Source organism: Myiozetetes cayanensis, unplaced genomic scaffold, assembly GCF_022539395.1.
Source record: "Myiozetetes cayanensis isolate MyiCay16 unplaced genomic scaffold, myiCay2020 scf4, whole genome shotgun sequence".
NCBI lineage: Eukaryota > Metazoa > Chordata > Aves > Passeriformes > Tyrannidae > Myiozetetes > Myiozetetes cayanensis.
In genome coordinates this window covers 36,307,758-36,324,627 of record NW_026087631.1, presented here as the reverse complement: position 1 = coordinate 36,324,627, position 16,870 = coordinate 36,307,758, and the positions used below count along the sequence as shown (strand labels likewise).

Sequence of the window (16,870 nt, the reverse complement as noted above, 5' to 3'; positions counted from 1 at the left end):
CACATAGGTTGCAACTAGTATTTTCAGCAGATTCTCATGCTGTGAACAATGGTGTTCTGCTCATATTCACAGTGGCTTTATGCCAGTATAATACCACTGCTACGGATTTACTGTGTAGTAGTATAAACGGAATTATACTTTTTGAAGTTGGATTAATCTTTAGAGATTTTAATTATCTATAGTTTTACTTCAAACCTAAAAGAAAGACTAATAATATGGAAGAGATTATTAGAAGCCTACTGCATAAACTGTGCTATGAATACATTATAAACCAAAATGAACAGGTATGTCAAGATACAACACAAGTATGTTTCAAAGCATGAATAGTCTAATATTGTACAATAATTCAGTGGGCGTTTTGTGCATTACATTGACATATGTGCTTAGCCTTACATATGTGCAGTAATTAGAAAGAGATGCAAATAGGAAGTAGTAAAATTTAGAAAAGTTTTGCCTGGACAGGTATCCATTTACTTGTGAAAATTCTGGTTTCTGAGACATCTGACTCTTTTGGTAAGAGTTCTGTCTGTGTATCAGCTGTGCAACTGACTTCTTGGAAGTATCCTTTAACAGAGGGAATAGAATGGTACTGCTTTGGTCATTGCTACCTCTAGCCCTTAAATTACCAGCTCACAGCTAAACTGGTTTGCTCTCACAGTGGTATAAGAGCAAATTTTTTATCAAGTAAAAATCAGTTATTGTTAAAAGTCACTGAAGTCTGATTCCACTTGAAGTCAGGGAGAATTTTACCATTGACTTTTCAACAGGAATAGTTAATGTTGCAGTTGTTCCATATATATATATATATTAATAGTGGAAAGTATGATTTTGCCCAGTTGAGGAATAATGTGTACCCTTGCCAGAGCTAGTGTCCTGTGCAGTAGCTCTTTCACATGAAGCAAAATATTAACCTTTGGGATAGCTGCAAAATGGTTGTAAATGTAATCTGATAAGCAGGTACTGCAATTATTGATGTTGATTTGCATTTATGTAGTTACTGATGATTGCTATAGCAAATGAAGTCAACTCTTAAAACAATTCCTGTTCTTATTCTTCCAACATTTGCGATCTATTTACATAACTTTTCTTTTTTTTTTTCTCTTCTCCATGTGCAGGTAGTGGCCCAATTTTGGATCCAGACGTTTATGGTATATATTTGATTTCCTTTTTCTTTTCTTTTAATGCTAGAAATTAAGGAACTGAAGCCATTAAAAGATTGAATGTCAGGCTCAGTTAAATTGAAATGTCACGTAGTATAACACAATTCTAAAAGGTACTTTATGTTCTTGGTTTTCCTGCCTTATATTCAACATATATGATAGCAATGTGATGTTTTACTTACTCTGCTGCTTTTTATACACATTAGGAGAAGCATAAATGCACTGCTATGAATGGGTGCAGTTGATCCTGTAGAACGAAAGGAAAGCTGTCTAATGTAGTTCACAGACATTAGGTTTTGTGAACTTTTTGGAGGCATTTCTTGGAGGAATGAGAGTCTGTGATTTCTCCTTATGTAACTTAATTTATTTATTTAGGGATGATTCCATACTTACTTTGCTTCCAAAAATGTACCCCTAAATCCCACTTAAAAATGAAGTTGGCACAAGCAATTCATTCTGCTCTGTCCACTCATTTGTACCTTCCCTTAATCTCTCTTGCATAGGCAGACCATCGGTTCAGTGGTAGCTGAGTGTGTGCGAGAGGATTTGATGGCACAGTGTTCACATTAGTTTTTTAGTTAGGAGAAATGTTCACATTAGTTTTTTAGTTAGGAGAAATGTACCTAGTGAAAACCAGTGTGCACTAGAATAGAAGCTGCAGAATGAAAAGCAACTAGCTAGTTTTACACAATATTTTTGGTATACTTCTGGTGAGTAGGAAAGTTCATCTTAACCAATATACCCAAACAACCTGAAACAATTTTACTTGAATGAAATGGCCCATGACTCAAGTTATCTATAGCTGATCTAAATGTTATGTCTTTGTTTCCATTCCATGTCATTAAACTTTAGCAAATGTGCAAATGAAGCATCAGTTTAACTTTAAATGATTAGAAATTCCAAAGGATAGCTTCCCCTCCCTCTCTTTCCAAATTTTTTTTTTTTTTTTTTTTTTTGAGTGGGTGGGTGGGAGGGTTGGATATAGGAAAGTGGTGATGGTTTGCGCAGTTTCTTCATGTGTTGTACTGTATAGGTGAAGATTTTGATTCTGAGTTGTTTATGAAGGCCCTGATGCCTGTGTATGGCTTTAGTCATGTGAGTGCTGTGTGCTTCTATTGACTTGGGTAGATTTCTGCTAATATGTTATTCTTCAAGTTTTGCTGGTGGATCACAGCCTGCAAGACCCAGTCCTGGTGAAGGCAGCCTTCCTTTTTATTCTTGGCTGTTCTTTCTGCTGTTTGAAAAAGCTCTCCTTGTGAAGTGAGGTGATTTCCAAATGTTTTCTGTTAAGTGTTTTGAACATGCAACAGAAAACAGAAGAACAGATGAGGCTGCATCAGGCTGCATGACATTGTGTTTGCCCCTGGGAGTCCCGACTGCATGGGGCAGTGCCTGCAGTGCATGGAGCAGTCACTGGTGCCTCTAGCTCACCTCTCTGGCACCTCTTGGAAAAGGTGAAGAGGGAAAGCTGTCCTGACACCATCTGGGAAGTACCTGAGAGAAATAAAGCAACTCACTTGGGTATGAGCAAGAAATTTAAGTGCAAAGCCAGCTCCTTTGGCTCCGAGTTCCCATTTTCATGCTACAATGCTTCTTCTAATGTGGTTGTGAACATGAAAGAGACAACCTGCCCCATGTCAGCCAAACCCCTAGAATGACTGTGCAGAGTGACACCCCCCAAACTCCCTCCCACCCCCCAGTGCTGATGTGACTGTGCTGTTCTATCTGTCCCAACCACCATGCACCTTTTTTGTGAAATTGCTGCAAAATATGTCCCAGCCTCAGCTGAAATTCACTGCAGTTTTTGTAGTTACTAGTGGCTGCATGAGGTACGCGGCACAGGAGAACCTGGCCCTACAGCAGTATGAGTCCTACCTAGCATGAGTCAAGAGGCGTGACCCTGTCTGTAAAGTGCTCAGTGTTTATGTCAGGATTTCATAGTGAAATGAAGAGGAATTTGTTTAACTCGGAATCATCCGGTTTGGGCTAGATGGCTATTGTGTGTGTTTTCCTTGACTGACTCACCCATTTCAAGAGGCTTTGAAGATCTGGCTCTATGCACCTCAAATGCCTGTGATTCACAATTAACAGGGAACGTCAGCAAAACACCAGTGTACTGATACGGCCTACTTTAGGTCTTGCCCATTTTAATACAAAAGTCCATTCAGGGGATTCACAGACCAGGTCTGAAACACTCTGAAACCCACTGGTTCTCACTAGTCCTTCAGAGTGTGATTTCCAGTAGCTTAGTACAGAGCACAAACAGAACTACAAATACCATCATCTTTTACCTACTGCTACTTACAGGTGAAATTAAGAGCAAAAAATTTCCTTCTTCAAAGTTTTTTTTACAAAGTCAGAGCAGTGAAGGCTCTAAAAGTTTGTTTTATATGTTGATTTTATGTAGGTTTATATCTTATAAACTTACAATAAATATAGGGTTGGCCAAAACTATATTTGTGAAAATGTTTGCAGGTAATTTTAAAGGAAGCCCAACCTTTTGGGCCTAGGTATTTGTTACATAAAGCAGGCTTTGCCTGCAAATGAATGAAGCTGAAGTCTCCTCCTCTCCTGTGGCAAAGTGTGTACTTATGGTGGCAGATAGTGTGGACAGCACTTTGTCCAAGAGTTCAGGCTGCTTGTGCAGCCAAGCTGTTAAGGCAGGGATTATGCTACCTAGATGGGCAAGAAGTGCTGTTCGTACTTCTGTGACGCATGGTAAGCTACACCCATAGAGATGCAGTACAGAGTTGTAGAATTCAAATGGTAAAAGCCCAAGAACTTATTTTTTTTCTCATGAAAGTTCTGTATACTTAATACGTATTTTGTCTTGAAAGAGTCCTGTCCTTTGGCATGCATAGTTTAGAGCCAAAATAGACATCCTGAATCTGCTGACTATAGCACTAGTCCTAGAGGTAGCTGATAGCTTCGTCTACCAAAAAAATCTGCAGCCTCTAGTGCCTTGCAGAAAGCAAATATGTTCTTGAAGATCAAAAGCCCAGTCAGCTTCTTACTAGCACTGCCAGCTGAGCTCTCCAAACTGGCATTCGGAGCTAAAGGAGAATACCTCTGCTGAGGTGCAAGCCTTCCCTCTGCTCAGCAGCAGCTCTGTGATCTGAAGAGCTCCTGCCCCTGTAATTAGCAAGAGCTGTGCCTCTGTGCTCTGATTTTTCAATTTTGCAGTTAAAATTTCATCTGCAGGCTTATGGCACTGATTTTAATCAAAACATGTAAAGAAATACCCAGCGAATTGCAAACTTTGATTACAATGCTGGAGGTGCATTTTGTAATAGGTGCAGTTATTAGCCTTTGTTTCTTTCATCTGCACACATTATAATCATGAAGTTGAAATGTTATGTGTGTTTCCAAAAGTAAATACAAAATATGTACATTTTTAAATTTTATTTTAATGTGTGTTTTTCTTAACATATATTACTATTTAACTGGTTTTATCTCATTTGAATAATTTTGTCAGGAAGTCATGGACTGTAAATATCTGTGTTTCATTTAAAAATTATTCTAAATAATTAAGCCATGTTCGTTCTTTATATGGAATAGTTCTGTATTGACCCCTGCAGCCCTGTCAGTGGAATTATTTTGATAAATCAATAAATTCCTTCATACCGGTTCAGGCACTTAAATTTTTTAAGGATTACCTGTATGACAGCAATGCTAAATGGTAACCCCTGTGCACGCAACAGGGGTATTTTATTATTTATTAAAGAAATAAAACCAGCTATTTCCCATTTGATAATGATACAACTAGCTAGAAACCCCTCTGCCAAGTTCATCGGCTAAACGAAAGTGCCTAAGCTAATTCCTAAAATTGTCCTATATTTGACTCAACGCAAGGCTGGTGAAGTTTAGTGTAGAGGGCAGTCTTTTGTTTTTAATGGGAAGTCAGAAGCACATTAAAATAGCTCTCTGAATGGAGTTCTCATTTAACTCTGCTGTTTCCAGTAGGGATACACATTATGATGTAGATTGCTTCTCTTTTCATGTTTGTCAGTCACAGCACATTTGTTTGATTATGTGCCACAGTGGTTCCCCCCAAAACATTCCAGCTTCATGAGCAATTACGGGTTGTTTCCAAAGAGCTTGAAGTCCCAAAGTTGGTAGTGACCTTTACCATCTTACAGAGCAGAAATTACGAAAACCATTTCCCCTCCAAAGTGACAAAATTATAAAAGCAACCCTTTTTCCTTTCTTAAGAGTATGAAACCACACCTAATGATCTTGGAGATGCCACAAATAACAGTAATCAAATCACTTCTACGGATGTTTCCAACAAAGAGAATGAAGATAGCATCACTGTAAGTATATGTGTTGTTTCCTGATCTGTGATTTTTGTGAACTTTCTGGCTATAGAACTCACAAAGCTGCAGACACTATAATAGGACCCTGACCTACCAGAACACTATAACTATTAGTGTGTTGTGATCAAAACTCAGGAAAAAAAAAGAAAGAAAAAAAAAAAAGAAAATCAGTGCTCCCCACTCTTGTCCTACGCCCATTTCTTTGAAAGAGTGAATCAATTTTCAGTTGAAGTAAAACTGTTATTTTATGTCTTACTTTAATGAACAACTTCACTGTAATTTTTTAGCCTATGACCTTACATTTAACTTTTAGTTAAGGAGAGCAACTCTTCATTTACAAAAGAAAGACATGCAAGGTAATTTGAAGATTGTTGTTTGAATACCAGTCCTGGAGTCAGCTCCTCCTTAGAGAAAGGATGTGCTGTGACAAACTTTCAAAATCTAATTGTATGTCTTTAAAACATGGTTTCATGTAGGTTTTTGTTTTAATGTAATAGTGGCTGAATTTAGTAAAAGTGGCTGAATTGGTATGGGCTGCCTTGCCTCTCATGCTTTCCTGAACTGAAATGCTGGAAACTGATAGTGGGTTACTGGATTGGTTGACATTGCAGCCTCCCTCCACCAGTGACTCTGTAAAGCAGCAAGCAGTGGGGCGTGTGCATTCATGAACCAGAGAGCAGACTGTGAGCTGGGACACTGTGCTAAAAACTGGGAGGATCCAAGCAGTCTTTTTTCATCTGATACTGGAGTCGTTGAACTGCTGAGATGAGAAGGGAGGGACCTGTGGAAATCCACTGGTCAAAGCCTTGATTAGAGCTGGGCCAGCATGGATCCTCATGGGTATGTCCTCTCTGGTTTTGATGTCTCCAGTGATGGAGGCTTCCCAGCCACTCCAGGTAATTTGTACTGATATTCAACCATCTTCACTGTAAATTTTTTTCCCTATATACTTTTCTTACGTGTAACATACCACTTTTCTTGAAACATGCCGCTCTGCTGGAAGGGAAAGGGGTGCTCTACACTCCTTCCCACCTGCCTTGAATGTGTAGGATGTTGAAAAAGGTGTTCTCATAAGTGTCTGAATCTCTGCTCCCTGCAGAATAGAAGAAACCTCAACAAGTGTCTATTTTCTTTACTATTTGATCTGAGTTCCCAGTTGAAATGAATCTCTTTTCCTAACTGGATTAATCTGAATGTGTGCTGGATATTTTTGAAGGTAGTTTACAAGTGCAAAACAATCAGGCCTGTTTGTGTCCTTTTTTAGGTATATGTTGTAGTGGGAATTGCAGCATTGGTGTGCACTGGCTTAGTAATAACACTCATTATTCTGAAGTTTGGAAGACACTCCAAGTTTGGAATGAAAGGTAAGGAGGGGTTTTGTTTATACCTTCCAGAACTGTTGTGGGTTGTGTGAGCTGATACTATAGGTGGTTGTTCTGGGAGCAGTCAAAATAGCTACATTAAATGCCATCACATTTAATATTTTGTTTATTCATTGGGTAAATAAGGGCAGAGGTAAATGTAGACAGAGTGTAGAGTTTTGGATGATAAATATTTTTTCTCTTTTTTTCTTATGACAAATCCCATTTTTGTACCTTCTGCTCAAATCCCCCTGAGACACTTCCTGGAATAAAATATTTCTCAAGTCAATGTAGGTAGGAAGAAGACAGGAAATGAAATTTATTCTGCTATAAGTTTGATTATAACAGTTTGATGAGAATCTATGCTGTATGTGAGAGGCACTTCAGACAATACTACAATGTCCCGTTAAGGTGATTCAAGAGGAAACAATAAGAGTGGAAGGTGCATTTGCAGTAGATCCTGTCAGATTCTGACAGATACATTTTCTTGTGCTTCTTGGGGAGTAGCATCTGGAGAGAGTGGCGAGTACTCGTGTCCCTGTGGAAAAGGGAAATCTCAGCCCTTTGTTTATTCATTTATTTATTTTACAGCCAGATGGAGGTATGTGTAACACAGAGGTACCTGCAACAACTCCGTTACCATAGTACTTTACTGATATCATCAGTCTGTGACTACTGATGTGAGTGAACTGGTATTAAAAAAAAAGAGAAATTTAAAAAAAACCACTGTCTTGTTGGGAGAACTAGAAGATGATTTGTTGTGTACTGAAGGAGATGAGCTTTTGTTTTAAAGATGCGTAGATGAGGGTCTGTGGAGAATGTGGTGACTAATCTTCTGTTAACCTCATGTACTTCCTCTCAACTGTGCTTACGGCATAGTACCACATGGATGTATATTTTGATAATCCTTATATGCTCTTGGCAAGTGATCTTTTCAGAGATATCTACTTTATATTTTGTGTTCCTGTGTTCCGTTTAGAGTAGATTTCCTGGAACAAATGAAATTTGAGCACAACAGGAATGTAGTTGGTGCAGCTCAGCTTGCTGGGATGGTAACCTTGCTTTCACCTCCTTCTGATACGATACAGTCTCTGCTTTTTGGGGTAGCATAAGAAGAGGACAGTCATTGTGATATACTCTGAATAACAATGCAAAGTCAGCAGGACAGAACTGCAGTTTTGGCTGAAGGCTAGAAAAAGCTTTCTGTGACTGAACAGAAGTTCAGTGTAAATTTTACTTGTGTTTGAGGCTTTCCGAATTGCATTCACAGGGCTGAAATAGATGGAAGCTAATTGAGAGAAACAATGAGAATTGTCTGTTGTTAGTTCTTTAAAGCTGAATATTTGTTAGGTTGTTCCAGATGTGCATTAAATATTTTAACATTATTGGAGAATCTACAAAGTAAACTCTACCCTGAGGAAGAATGCACAAAGTTCTGTTTTGTGTGGTAGTGTTAAATTACCTTCCAGGATGCTGTTAGTTTTTTAATATCTTAAGATACAACTCTTCTCACAAAAATAAAGCACTTACCTAATCAGTAAATTTGACCTGAGTAGTTCTTGTTGCAGAATTGTCCATGTAGATCATATTTTCATAAGGATATAATTTTGTGGAAATGACTATATGAAATTATGAAAAGACAGCAACCTCATATATTTTGTAAATTTTACCGGTGATGGTTAGAAAAATCAGTAAAATGAGTTTACGGTTCAGGTACACTCCTTCAAAAATTAATTACAGTCATGGTATGTGTGGTAATGGTGAAATGTCCCTGTGAGCTACAAATAACTCTTTAATATTTCATTAGAAAGGAGTGACTTTTACTTGTCCCTTCAGTGGACCTCAAACTTCTCCAAACGGTGCATTCACACCTCAGCTTCACGGTCTGGATTTATATGTAATCCAAAGTCCCAGAAACAGTCTCTCCCTTTATCATTATCAGTATTATTGAATTGACCTGAGATTAGATATGTGTAGATATGCAATAACTAGACTAATAAGAAAATATTACCTGCTCTGAAAAGCCTGCAGCATATGCTGAGAATTCATATAAACAACCTGTTGTGTTTGAACATGAAAAAAGCAGGGCAAAGGTGACAAGAAGGGTTTTTTTTTTTGATCATTATTGGTCAGCAGAATACGTTTAAAAATGTGTGTCTTGCAATCTGTGAATGAAAGGATCAAGCCAGCTACCTGAGAACTCCTTGAATCATTTGCAATTGAATTTAGTGATGGCAAAATTAATCCAAACTGCATAAAGACAGTGTGCTGTAGTTTAATAAACAGTGTTAGTATGGAAGTGGGAAGCAGTGAAATATCCAGATTGACATGGAAAATATTTATAAAACAAGATTTAAAAGTCCTCTCCAAAATTAATAACTATTTTGTATTCATAAGAAGTAACTTCCTGAGTTACATCAAGCAGAAATACATGAAAGTCTGTGCTTCATTTTTGTGTTACCTTCTGAGAAACCAATGTGATCACCTCGGATAGCCTGTCGTTAAATAGCTTCCCACCCTTCTTTAGCAAGCAGTTTGGAAAAAAACCCCAAATAGCCACTCAGTAACTGGAGCAGTCAGAGTGGCACCAGTGGTATTTTACATGCAACCATGTATATGGAAAAAATGTTCCACTTAAAATCAGAAAAAGAAATGTGTATATACCCAGTCAGCACTGTCTGTGCCATAGGAAATGTCTTTATGTAAGGGATGAAATTTTCATCTCACTGGGGTTCTCAGCAGGCATCTGTAGCTTCCGTAAATACCGTTTTACACCTCGTGTTTTTAAATGCCAGTTGGTCCCATCTTTTGCATGGGCATCATCTGCCCACTTCTTAGACTGTGTCCTTGCTGAGTTCTGCATTTCAAGAGCTCAAGCATGGTTGGAATGTGGAACTGACAGTGATAAGAGTCCCCAGAAAGAAATGTGAAGCAGGCAGTTGTGTCTGAGCTATGCTGCCTCAGAGCTGCCCATACCTGGGAGCACTGCTCATGCTGAGCAGCTGCTCAGCCTACCACAGAGCTCACATTCCCCATTGTCTTTCTTTCATTACCAGACAGAGCAGAAAAAAAACGTCCACTTTATATGTTAGGGAGTACCAGGTCCTCTGGGAGCTTCTAGTTCTTTGGCAGTACTGATCAATCTCTTTTTAAGATCTCTTGAAGAGTTGTGTAAAAACAATTTTTTTTTTTACTTTTCCCTATTCTTTTGGTATATCTAAGGTAAGAGACCAAGTTGGGATATGTTAATTTCACTCAGTTATCTTTCCAAATTGTAGTGATAGAATATTTTTACAGGCAACCAGGGCAAGCAAAGCACTCATTCACCACCAGTAACAAAATGTAAACATTTTGTTTGTGATGTTCTGTATTTTGGTTGAAGTTGGATTGTCCTGTATGAAGCAAGCAATTGTTTTAATTCTTGCTTTGCTTCTTTTTACTCTGTCTTTTAAAACTAGAGAAGATAGGAGTTTCTGATGGTTGACTTTGCGAACAGTATCAGTATAGAACAGATCTATGATCCATACTAGAAAAGACTTAAAGTAAGGTTAGTAGAAAAAACTCTCACATTGCCCTAGACTTCCAGACTTCTACTGCAAATTTGTCAGAGTAACTGATGAAACATAATTCTATTTCACTGCTTGTGTACATTTTAAACACCGTATTGTACAGGGTCTGCTTGACAACAGCTTTGTGTGAAAAGCTGCTTTTTGTTGCTTGAATCAGGAGGTGAGGTTTTTAGACCCTTGCAAGATGCTGCAGCATAAATGGTGAAAGCTTCAGTTAACTTCCTAAATGCGTTTGTTAAGACTTGTGGGTTGCTCTTACAAAACACCTTGGCTTGCTTGCTTTCTTGCTTGCTTGCTCTGGGATGTGAAAGTGCTCATGATGGGAATTTAATGAAGGCTGCCAAGACAGCTCTTACAGTTTTGTGTGTATTTCTGACTCCATCTAACTAGCTTATGAAACTGAAAAATAACAAGGAAGCTGAAGTAGAGAGGGCAAGGAAGTGTTTGTGAACTCCTGAGAGGATTTGTGGAAGAGTAATTCTAGTCCTGTTTTATTCTACTTTCCATGTTGAAAACTCAATCTTAAGTAATCAAATGGTTGCAGCATAACTAGCCCAACAGACAGTTTGCAAATGTTATTAAAGCCTCTAAGCATGAATGGAAGTATGGAGGAAACTGGTGGAAGGTAAATTAGTGGATAAACTTCAAAACACTATCATTCAGTTAAAAGGATCAAAACATTTTTGATTTTTGCTTATTTGAACTGTAGTAAATTTTAACATATGTCCCTATTCCAGTGACAAGGCAATATCATTAGTGCTCCCTGCTTGCTAGGGAAGCTGGAAGTGGATAGTTATGGACAACTATTATCACACCAGTCTTACTGTAGAGATAAATGGAGTTTGTATAGGTTTTAGCAAAATCAGAAAGGAAGGGGAAGCCATTGTATCCAAAGCAGCACCATCTGTCTTTTAAGAAATTAACAAAGAGCATTTGACAAAAGTAGAGGAAAACCTGTGTGTACTTAATCAGGTGAGAGGATTTTTTGTTTCTGTGTTTGTGTGAAGTTTCTGTCAGTGCTTTGAGCTGTGTACTGTAGTGCAAAGGTAAGGGAACAAACAGCCTGAAATTCGCGTTATACTTAGGCAGTACCAGTTATCTTCTCCTGTCTGTGGGCTTGGGTGTCACGCTTTGAAAGGTGCTTCTCCTTCCTCGAGCACTCTCTGAACTACTTGTCATGTCTAAATGTAAATCCTGACTATGAATGCTTCACCCCCTTCGATATCTTGCAAGTCTGTGCAGTTCAGGGTACAGAAATTTACCTTTCTGTGATCAGGTAATGAGATTGTACAGGTTGATCTAAGAAAGAAAACTGTCCCTTTTAGGACACCCCAAAGCACTACATTTCCTTCAAGTCCTTGCTAGCTGCTTGTTGTCTTTTTTGAATGTAAGTTTAAAATTTGGACTATCAAGGAGGATGTTGTTCTCTTTCATCAAGCTGATTAAAAGTTAGAAACACACCCATGTATTTAGCCTGCCAAAGTCAAAACAGTGTATTTTCTCCTACTTCTTGATAGCTTTTTCTCTCAATTTCTGTAACCTCTGCACTGAGCCCTGAATGTCCTTGAAACTTTTAAATAAAGGCACTGATTATTCCAACAGGAGCACCCTGATAGTCCAGGAATATTTTTACTTCTTTATGTGTCATATACTGTATTGTATTTGCGTGTAAACTCTTGTTACATATTGAGTTTTGGTCCAAAAGAAGCACACAGGAGGGCAGCTGGGAACTCATCTCATTTGCTGCATATTTCTCAGCTGTCTTACAGTATTTTAGTTTGGCTAAGAAACACTGTACAAAAGCATGATAGGAGCCTCCTTACAAAGCAGTATTGTCATTCTGACACAATGATGTGACATAATGACCAAAAGACTTTAACCCTCATTTACCCCTATTTACATGGCTTCAAATACCGTGCTGTTAAGTGAAAGTGGAGTGCTTTACCATTCTGTCGGACACATAACCATTTATTCAGGGTTTTGCATATTCTTTTGGCTGTATCTTTAGGGCCATCAAGAAAAAATTTTCCTGTCTTTCTTGTTGTAAGCATATAGCAAATGATCATTGCTTTTCTGCTTTAATACATTTTATTTGACTTGTTGTTGCAGAGGGGCTGATTCCAAGGTACTTAAACCTTCTGCTTCATTCACATCGATGGTTGAAAAATTCAGATTTAGGAGAGTTTAGATGACTCTGGGTGGTTTGAAGTACTGATGTGGGAAAAGGGAGAGCTGTTCTGTTTATTATTAACTCATGCATCATATGTCTGGCTTAAGCAATTGGCTTGCTTATAGAGTAGGAGAAGGGTGAAATGCATTTAAAATAGTAAACTTTTACTCCTTTTAATTCTATACCAATTACAAAAATAGAAGCTTTTATCTTCAGCAAAGACCTGCATTTTGACAGGTATGATCTAATGTTCAGATTGGTCTACAATAAGCTTCTAGCAGTAATGGCTTCCTGGACAATTTTGCCTTGTTTGAAAAATAATTGAGAAGATCAGTTTGTAGCTTGGGAACACACTGTTTGACTTTCCTCAAGTCACTGAAATACTGAACTTTTTGAGTTTTCACTTGTACCTATAGAAGTGCTTTTGTGCTTTGTTGTACCTACCTAAATCCCAATTCTGTGGGTGTCAGTCCTTTAATGTCTTTAGAACATTCCATTATTTAGTCAATGAACAGAATATAAAAGAGAGATCAATTCATATGAGTCAGTGTCATAAAATCAGATGTAGAGAAACATGAATGTGCTCAAATCTACAGTATTTTTAGTGAGTAGACAATGTAAAGGCAGTGATGATGTTGTTCATCTGAACCACACACAAAGAGCTGTTTTTATTATTTGACAGTGTTGTTCTAGTCCCTGCAGTCATGGGCAGATCATACCAATTGTCTGTCTTAGGTGCACCAGTTTTTTCATTGGGGCAGTAATATTACTTTACTACATGAAGTTTGGAAGATGGGGGATCAGACCCAGTCAGCACAGGTTTAAGAAGGGCAGGTCCTATCTGACCAGCCTTATCTCCTTTTATGATCAGCTGACCTACCTGGTGGATGAGGCTGTGGATGTGTCTATCTGGACTTCAGCAAAGCCTTTGACACTGTCCCCCACAGCACACTCCTGGAAAAGCTGCGGCCCAGGGCTTGGACAGGGGCACTCTGTGCTGGGTTAAGAACTGGCTGGAGGGCCGGGCCCAGAGAGTGCTGGTGAACGGGGCTGCATCCAGCTGGGGGCCGGTCACCAGTGGTGTCCCCAGGGATCAGTGCTGGGTCCAGTTCTGTTAGACATCTTTATTGACAATTCAGATGAGGGGATTGAGTCCACCATTGGTAAATTTGCAAATGACACCAAGCTGGGGGGGAGTGTGGATCAGCTGGAAGGCAGAAGGGCTCTGCAGAGGGACCTGGACAAGCTAGAGAGATGGTCTGATACCAACAGGAAGAGGTTCCACAAGGACAAGTGCTGGGTCCTGCACTTTGGCCACAACAACCCCCTGCAGCGCTACAGGCTGGGGACAGAGTGGCTGGAGAGCAGCCAGGCAGAAAGGGACCTGGGAGTTTGGATTGACAGGAAGCTGAACATGAGCCAGCAGTGTGCCCAGGTGGCCAAGAAGGCCAATGGCATCCTGGCCTGGATCAGGAACAGTGTGGCCAGCAGAACGAGGGAAGTGATCCTTCCCCTGTCCTCAGTGCTGGTAAGGCCACCCCTGGAGTGCTGTGCCCAGTTCTGGGCCCCTCAGTTCAGGAAGGATATTGAGGTGCTGGAGCAGATCCAGAGAAGAGCAACAAGGCTCTTGTGAAGGGACTTGAGCATAAGTTCTGTGAGGAGAAGCTGAGGGAGTTGGGGTTTTTTAGCCTGGAGAAGAGGAGGCTCAGGGGAGACCTCATCACTCTCTACAACTCCCTGAGAGGAGGTTGTAGCCAGGTGGGGGTTGGCCTCTTCTACCAGGCAGCTATCAGTAAGGCAGCAGGACATGGTCTCAAATTTACCAGGGGAGGTTTAGGTTGGATATTAGGAAGAAATTCTTTACAGAGAGGGTAATCAGGCATTGGAATGGGCTGCCCAGGGAAGTGGTAGATTCTTCGCCCCTGGAGGCATTTAAGAAGAGACTGGATGTGGCACTTAGTGCCATAGTCTAGTAACTGTGGTGGTAGTGGATCAAGGGTTGGGCTTGATCTCAGAGGTCCTTTCCAACCCATTTGATTTTATGATTCTATGGAGTTGTTACTGCTTCTAAGTACCTTACTTTGAAGAAGCAAATTGCTATTAAGTGCTTTGAGCAATGAGAGTTTATATTAACTGACCCCTGAAAGTAATTTTGTGTAAAGGATTTTACAAAGATCTCAAGATATCTAAGCCAGCATTCTCTTGTGTTCCAGGAAGTAAAAGAGCATCGTTTCCTAAAGTGTTTTATTGGGTCCATGTCACCCTATCAGAACATACTGTTGGGCATTTTTAGAGTTCCATTGTTATTATTTATATAAAATTCGGTCTCTGGGTCTCAGATGTCTGTTTTGGTCTGCTACTGTTTTTCTGAAGTCCAAACCCAAGTGCAAGAGAGGAATGCAGCTCTTGTTTCTGTAATAGGAACAAGCAAGTGGATGACATGCCTGATCTATAAAAGAGGATTTATGAAGACAGCTCAAATCTGAAGCTGGAGAATTTTTAGTGAACTGATGGTGCATTTGATTCTGATCTCTTTTGGTTGGAAAATTTAAACTCAATTGTAATGATTGAGGCAGAAAAGGAGTTTTTAACTTGCGGAGAGTTTTTCATAATGTGAACTACTACACTGATATTATTAACACTAATATTATTAAAAAAAGGAAAATTATTTGAGGCCTCAAGTCTGTTACTAGTAAAAATATATGGAAAGAAGTGTAAACAAGTACTTTTATTTCAGTCCACCTCCCCCAAAACAATATACAAGCAGGTGATCGGATGAAGAAGTGCATGTCTATATGGTGTGCCTGAAGTGAAATGGAGAACTGGGAGATGCTGAGTAGAGAACAGGATAGAGACAAAATGGAAAGACTGAAAAGAAGACTATAAATGGATTCAGTAGAAATAAGGAAAGCTGAAATCCTGGTTGCCGGGGCTCCACTTGTTATGGGCTTAGGTGCACAGAAATAGCAGAGCTCCTGCATTGATGTAGTGACAGAAGAGAAGAATCAGTCTTAAAGGTGTAAAGTGCAGAGACCGAACCCCATGTTTAGTCTACGCCCACAGTTGTTTCACAATTTTACACAGCCCAGAGTTTCTCCTTTAGTTTGTTATGTGCAAAGGGTGAACACTCAGCTGTTTTTATATGAACTTTTGCCCATAATGCAGGTCACACTGTTTTGGGAATGCATTACTTTGTGAGGGCAAGTTGTGGCTTAATCCATGGAGAATTTTAGAGAGAAATGAGATTGGATGTAGGAGGAAATAGGAGAATGAGAGGTGTGGGAGAAGATAGATAATTATTATGATACATTTACCTGCATTTACCTGTAATCAAAGTGAAGAAGAAGTAATCAGATGTGGGGAATGAATGGAAAGAAACAAAAGGACCAAAGAATAGCAAAGCCAACCTATGTTATCCATCTGTTTGAACCTTTTTCCTTTGTTTTCCTCCTTTTTTTTCCCCTGAGCTTGGGAGAAACCCTTTGCTTGCACTGAATAGTAGATAATACAATTACACTGCATATATAAAGTTCTCATTTTAAATGCCTGACCATGTTAGCTTCTTACCAATTCTCTGAACAGATACCAAGATATTAGTACACATGAAGTGCTCTTTTTTTGCCTTGTTCCTGGAAAGGCATTCAGTATGGAACTTTGCACAACAGGGGAAGATTCAGCACAGGCTCAGAGCCTGGCTGGCACAGTACGCTATACTCTAGCTCTCCTCAGCTGTTGCTATTCTGCTTCCTGCAGTGGAGCCATATCTTTTTAAGTACTATATATGGAATCACAAAAAAATGAAGACTTGTTGAAGTATGTTCCAGGAAAATGTGTGTGTCTAAAAAAGCCCCACAAATAAAAACTAGTCAGAGATTGAATATGGTTTTCAAAGTTTTCTGATGCTTATTTGAATTTTCCACAAGTCAGACAAACTACGTGTTCTTTCTTGCTTGATTTTGCGAAAACACAGAAGAGTAGACTTTTATCAATATCTTCCTTTAATGCATCTGAAAATTCCTTTGTTTTGTTTGTACCATCTCATGACATTACACTCTTTGGGTCTGAATATTTGGAGAAAGCATCAATAATGCTTTCATTTTTTTTGCTAGGTTCACAGTGTCTTTTCTCTCAGAATGAGCAAGAAGTGCTGTAAAGCCATTCTTGTAGCAATGCTGTTGCACCTTGGGAAAAAAACAAGAAAGTACAAAAGTTCAGAGGAATTAAGAAAAATTAAGACAAAAGATAGCCAAGATGCTTGAATAACTAGTAAAGGGAACACTTCAGGTTTTATTTA

At 39.1% G+C, this 16,870-nt stretch overlaps 1 protein-coding gene across 5 annotated transcripts in view; it reads left to right on the top strand.

The window, feature by feature from the left end:
- Positions 1–16,870, top strand: part of NTRK2 (neurotrophic receptor tyrosine kinase 2) — a 203,105-nt gene that overhangs the window by 50,076 nt on the left and 136,159 nt on the right. For all 5 annotated transcript variants that reach the window (XM_050329716.1, XM_050329715.1, XM_050329717.1 and 2 more), the window contains exons 9-11: positions 1,116–1,148; positions 5,373–5,473; positions 6,741–6,840. In XM_050329716.1, the coding sequence (XP_050185673.1) occupies positions 1,116–1,148; positions 5,373–5,473; positions 6,741–6,840 (234 nt within the window). The remainder of the gene's footprint in view (positions 1–1,115; positions 1,149–5,372; positions 5,474–6,740; positions 6,841–16,870) is intronic.